At 57.4% G+C, this 6,443-nt stretch overlaps 1 protein-coding gene across 1 annotated transcript in view; it reads left to right on the top strand.

Moving 5' to 3' along the window:
• Positions 1-1,740, top strand: part of SIX2 (SIX homeobox 2) — a gene marked incomplete at its 5' end in the record, with an annotated part of 2,996 nt that extends 1,256 nt beyond the window's left edge. The window contains one exon of the mRNA XM_004700047.1: positions 1,404-1,740. Coding sequence (XP_004700104.1) covers positions 1,404-1,740 — 337 coding nt within the window. The remainder of the gene's footprint in view (positions 1-1,403) is intronic.
• Positions 1,741-6,443: the final 4,703 nt, after the last annotated feature.

The following is a 6,443-nucleotide window of genomic DNA, read 5'->3' as shown; positions in this document are numbered from 1 at the left end:
AGAGAGAGAGAGACAGAGAGAGAGGTACATGCCCTAATTGTCTGCCTTGCTGGACCTAGCCAGGCCCTTAACCTCTCTCTCCTCAGGTAGGTCCATGGGTGTGCTGCAAGCAGCAGAAGGGCTAAGAACCCGTGCCCCCAGGCGGACAAAGACCTCCTGAACTGACAGAGTTTGATCACTAGGTCTTATTGGGGACCTGCCCTGTGACCTCTTGGAACCCCAAATCTGGAGGGAGCAATAGGGAAAAAAACCAGAATGTGCCAGCAGAATTGAGCCTGAGGGTACCAGCTTAACAGGACACCTGGGGTGAGTGGTGTGGGACCTCTGCAGCCTAGAATCTAGTAAGGGTCAGAGATGGAGGCCTGATCAATGAGACCCTAAGGATGGAATATCCAAAGTTTCTGCCCAGCCACCAGCCAAGCAGAAACTTTTCCCACGGCAGAATAGGAAGGAAGGGCCTCTCGGGAAAGCAGTGAGAGAGGCAATGGCAGGATTTCAAATGGCACTTCTGGGCAGGGTCTACCAGTCAGAGGCAAGGCAGGAGGGGAGCTCTCTTGGCTGATGGCCGCTCCCCGCCCCACACACACCTCTAACCAGACTGATTTGCATCCAGACTCTGGGAGAACTAAATTCTCAGGCCTGGCCCCAGGTGAAGGCTGCAGCACTCCCTGAGTTTAAGTCTAGATAAGAATTAGTAATCTCCTCCCTTCTCCCTGGGTCTTGCCCTCCTAGCCTCAGACTCCTGTCCCGGCCCCCCTCCAGCTGAAGACTTCGTTGTGGCTTGCAGAGAAAGGAACTCTAGCCCTGGGCCTTCTTTAGGCCCTGGAAGAACTAGAGCAAGAGTTAGGAGCCCCTGCCTCCAGCGACAGGGTTCCCTTACACAGTTAAAAAAGTTCCTCAAACCTGGGGACCCTCACCTGGAACCATGGTCCCTCCCTTTCTGTCATCACCTCCAAGCAGCAAACCCAGTTTGAGAATTCATGAGCAATCTGGAAATCCAGGCTTCTCTTTTCTCTCGGGCACCCTGCACTCCACTGGTGCTGTTCCCTGCTTCCCTCGCCTCTGCTCCCAGAGTTAAGTTAGAACGAACTCAAGTTGAGTTAGAATTAAATTGAGGAGCACACAGAGATAGGGAAAAAAAAGGGTGAGACGACCGATGAGGGAAAGACATTCATGAGATTTCGAGCCTGGAAAAATAAAGGTAAATAAGGGAAGGGCAGAAAGAAGGGGAGTCGGAGACCAGGCGGAAGCCTGCCTAGGGACAGGTAGAAAGTGAAAACACCCGCAGGCTGCTCCGGGAGTGTCGGAGTCAGGCCGCCACAGGCGCTGGTCCCCGGTGATGCGGTGCCAAGCGAGCGGCCTCGATTTCCCCTGACTCGGCTGCTTTGCTCCTGCACTTGCAGGGAGAACAGCGAGAACTCCAACTCCAACAGCCACAATCCACTGGCTTCGTCGCTGAACGGCAGCGGCAAGTCGGTGCTGGGCAGTTCGGAGGATGAAAAGACGCCGTCGGGAACGCCAGACCACTCGTCATCCAGCCCCGCGCTGCTGCTCAGCCCTCCGCCGCCACCCGGCTTGCCGTCCCTGCACAGCCTCGGCCACCCTCCGGGTCCCAGCGCCGTGCCTGTGCCCGTGCCCGTGCCGGGCGCAGGCGGCGCGGATCCACTGCAGCACCACCACAGCCTGCAGGACTCCATCCTCAACCCCATGTCGGCCAACCTCGTGGACCTGGGCTCCTAGAGCCCCGCCCGCCGCAACGCGATTGCCCCCCACCTTGAACTTGGGTCTGGACAGCCGAGAAAGACGGTGACCTTGGGCGCCCAGCACCGGTGGCCCCATCAGGTACTGGAGAACTAGCACGCTGAGCCGGCAAGCCGCTAGCCCGGGCAGGGCGCAAGGCGATCTGGCTTAGTCCTGGTTAACGATGTATTTTCAACGAGCTGGTTTTTGAGATCCTTTGGCGGATAGAGTTCGGACTTGCCATAGGGACGAGAATAAATTATACACCATGGTCATTCCTCTACTTTCTTGTCCTGCCTCTTCTCTCTGCTCCCTGCCTCTGCCCTCCTCGGATGGGCCTTTGACTCCTCTCTTCCCCTCTTCTTGCTTTCTCTCCCCCTCTTCTCTGTTTCACTGCAGAAGCCCGACAGGCCACCTCGCCCTAGGTCTCTTGTGTTTCTTTCTGCACTCTGGATTCGGCTCCCTCTGTCCTCCCCGCGTCTGGCGATCTCTGCTCCCCACCAGCCCCCTCGCTTTCTCGGCTCGGGTGGGAGGGAAGACCGGAAAAGAGACGGACTCTTTGAACCCAAAGTGTGTCCTGCTACCCTCCTTGAAGGCCAGAGAGGCCGCGGGTGTCCGCTTTGCGCCTAGTAACTTAAGTGAAAGAAAAGGCGACATCGCGGAGCCCTGGAGGGGCTCCTCACCCCTTCCTTTTCGACAAGACCCCCCGCCATGCTGCTTCCTCCTCTTCCTCCCGGGACTGTGGCTCCAGCGCGCCCCAGCGCAGCGCCCCAGAACCGCGGACTTGCCGTCTCCCTGTTATGCCCTCATGTGAATGTTTCTGCTTTTATTTTATAATAAAATTAGAAATCATAAATATCTAGATGAATCTACGCCACGAGGACCGCCGGCTGGGAGTACCGAAGTGTCTGATTTCCCTGTGGGGACTTGACACCCTGAGTAGGTAGTCAGTTGTGCTTATAGATATTCTTGTCAGCCCCCCAAGCCGGCGAGACCCTCACAGGCACACAGCCAGGATTCGTCTCAGGGTGAAGGGCAAACTCTGAAACTTTCTCCCCCAAAGCTCGCAGAGGCAGAGGCAGGGGGTGGGGTCTGCACCCCTGGGGGGAGGGGACTCCTTTTCCCACAGGATTCTAGGCGGTTCCCTGGCCCAGCGCTGTCTTCACCTGCCGGGTAGCGGTGTGCTTCGCGCAGGGTCGTTTGTTTGGAGACGTCAAGGTCCGAGAACAAATACAGTCGTAGAAGTTTCTGAGCGCTCTGGCCAAAAGGCGGTGGCCGCAGATCCCGGGGCCGGGCGCGCAATGCCTCGGGCAGGACCTGCGGGCTGCAGGCGAGAGGCGGATGGACGTAAAGCCCTGGGAAATGCTTGGGGCGTGGAGCAAAGATTTCTACGCTCTGAAATCTGCACCCCACGCTTCTGTAGACTAGAGCTAGGGCGGTAGGATGGGGCTCAAAGGACACTCGGGGAGGCTCGGGCTAGTTAGCGGGTGCGTGTTCTGGAGCGGGACCAGAGGGTGCCGCAACTCCGCGGGTTACAAGGATGGGCCAGGGTGGGTGCTTTTCCCTGCGCTGCTGGATGCTTCACAAGCGGTAAATTAACAGGCAGCGCTTCCTCACGTCGCTCCTCCGCGCCCCCCAGGGATCGAGCCCCAGCCCCCGGTTGAAGACAGGTCAAGGCTGGCCCGGGCAGATCCAAAGCGGGATGGGCTCAGCCCGGAAATGGAAGTGTTTGGGTCTCAAGTCGCCCTGGCTGTAGGTACTGAATATGACCCTCCTCCTTGCCACCAGGGTGCCGCCGCAGGCTGGGCCCCCAGTAGCGGATTCACAAAAGGAGTGGCGGGGAGAGACCAAGGCGCAAGGAGACGTCCCGACATTCGGGCTCTGGGACCTCGCGGGCCATTTCCTCTACAGTGACGACAGGGCTCCCCTACTGTCGCCTGGGCCTACGCCCTGTGCAGCCTGTAGGTCACGGGGTCTGCAGCACATCCTCTGCCTGGGCTTTGGCAGCCTTGTCCCTATGGGCCTGATGGTGTTCTCCTGTAGTCAGCATGATCCGACAGGGACAGGTGAGCAGACTAAGCAGGCTCCTGGCTGATTGTCTGAAAGCAAAGCGAGAAACCACTTTGAGTCAGCCGGGTTGAGTGTACAGAACTCAGCACTGCCTGGGGGGCAGTCAGAGTGCACTTGCTGCTTTTTTTTCCGTGGTGGGGAAGGACAACTTGGGTGCCTGCCTCATCGTTCCCTGCTTGCATCCATACCCACGCAGAGGACAACAGGTTCTGAACCAACGTTCACAATGAGAGGAACCAACACGTTGAACATCCATTCCATTCACTTGTTGAGAATCTGTTGGGTGCCAGCCATTGTGGATGGCACAAAAACCCTTACTGTTAGCTTACACAACAGCCACCCACAAATCCACAGTCACATACACCCACAGAAGTAAGCACACACGAACTCTCAACCGGTTTCATAGGACAGTGTACCTGGATATTTATGGGAGATAAGGAGCCCCATTCATGTGCACACACACACACACACACACACACACACACACACACCTTCTTCCCAGTCACACTAAAATGTTCATTGATGCCATTCCCTGCCCACCATCCAGCAGCTTGCTTGGAAGGGGCAACCATCAGGCCCTGGGTCCCAGGAAAAGGGACCCAGCTCAGTTCTCTGACCGCTGTGAACAGTCCAGCGGCTCAGGTGAAATCTCCGGAGTTTATCCAGAGCTTTGACCGGCCAGCAGGGGGCGGGATGCTTTAGTGGGAAAGGGAATGGGGGCAGAGGGTGGGATTCAGGGCTACCTATTGCAGACTTCTTCATTTTTAACCCCTTGGAAAGCTAACCCCGAAAATAATTTCTTTGAAATGGGAAAACTACATAGTCGTTCTGAAAATAAACCTGAGCAGCTGCCTAACCCCACAAGCCAGTCCCATTCCACACAGACCCAGCCAACAGCTGCCGGTAGCAAGGAGAGTGTGCGCCAACTGGACTCGAATGGAAAGTAATGTGCACATAGGTCTTCCCTGGTGGGAATTGAGCTGCTCCCTGTCAAAGTCCGCTGAGTAGGATTCCCAGTGGCTTGTCACCTCCCAGGACAGCCACTGCAGCTAAGAGTTCCTAGGTGACCAAGGGATGGATTGCAATGTGCAGAGCTTCATTTTCTGTTCCCAGGCCAGCATGTGCAGCGAGGTGCTGTTCATTTGTTCCCCGCCAGGACCCGTGTCCATGTGGTGTGTGAGACTGAGCCCGCCCGAAGGCGAAGGGCAGAACCCAGCCCTTGTGACAGTGGGCTTAGGGCAGTAAAAGCAGAGGGCACTGGGGTCACTTTCACTGCCATCCAGTCGATTCTGACTCAGAGTAGCCCTGCCTACGGAACAGAGACAGCAGGCCCTGGAGAAGGACAGCAGGCTTGGGAACATGGAGGGCCAGCCCCAAAAGGGGAAAGGCCCTCCCTGATCAAGACGGATTGACACAGTAGCTGTCACACTGGGCTCCAACATCAGAGCAGTTAGGAGGAGGGCGCAGGACAGGGCAGTGTTCGCTTCTGTTGTACACAAGGTCCCAGTCGCTCAGGACAGTGGTGGAGGAAGAGGTCCCAGGGTGTCCCTGTCTGAATCCCCAACCTTTGCTCTGGTCAGGCTGAAGTCCTGACTGCAGCTGCACCTGCAGCAGCAGCCCCGCCTGGGGAGCAGATGGTGGCAGCAGCTAGCACCAGGGAAGTTTCAGCAGAGCTGCCAAACACAGGGCTAATGCAGTCCTTCGTGACCCCCAGGTCGTGTTGTTGTTGAGTAGGTTCCGGCCCATAGCCACCCTATGCACGATTGAAAGAAGCACTCCCTGTCCTGTGCCACGTGGGACTCTGCGAAGAGCAGGGACCTGCTGGCTGGGGACTCTGGAATCCGGAGTCAAGGAATTCAATCTGCAATCTTACCAGCGGCCACCTCCCACAGGATGCCACCGGGTCCCTGAGGGAAGAGATGGGATTGTGTTTTGTGTAGAAGCGCTGGTGGGAAAGGGTTGGGGAGAGGTCGGGCTTGCAACTGAACTCTCCTTCCTTCTGCGTTCCCCACCATTGGGGGCGGGGCCCTGAACCTCCCCACACCTACGACCACCAAGGCTGACTAGCTGAGGATGGCAAGTCTTGGAAGGAGATATGAGCAGGTGGGGGAAGGAGTGGGGGGAGCACCAAGGGAAATAAGGTGGAGAAAGAAGGAAGAACACACAAAAAACAGGGTGCGCCTTCGGAGCAGCGTGCTCATTCTCTGGTTCATCGGGTTGATGGGGGTCCTCAAGGAGCGAGGGGAGCAGCCCCCAGCTCACTGAAGGCCCATAGGGCCGCGGCTGGAGTAGGACCACTCTGTCGCCCTTGAGACCTCATGGGCACTGGGAGGTCTCGAGTCCTTCAGGGAGATGCTGCAAGGGGGTGGGTGGGTGTCTGGGGAGGCCAGGAGAAGGAAGCCCTCCTGGGCCAGGGCAACAGCAGAGTCCAATTCGCATCTGGTGACGGGATCCAGGGCCCACGCGATCCAGGGCCCACGCGCCGCTCTCTTCTAAACTCCAAGAGCCCCATATGTGTGTGGAGCTCAGAAACTCTTTCTCCTGGATTGCCAGGTGGTGGATTCAAAGTGGGAGGGCCTCTGATGGCGTGGGTTTGTCTGTTCGCTTTTTCATAATCTCAGCCGCATGCGGTG

This window comes from Echinops telfairi, unplaced genomic scaffold, assembly GCF_000313985.2.
Source record: "Echinops telfairi isolate 266 unplaced genomic scaffold, ASM31398v2 ScPeMD7_7475;HRSCAF=8513, whole genome shotgun sequence".
Taxonomy (NCBI): domain Eukaryota; kingdom Metazoa; phylum Chordata; class Mammalia; order Afrosoricida; family Tenrecidae; genus Echinops; species Echinops telfairi.
This window is presented reverse-complemented; position numbering and strand designations above follow the sequence as displayed.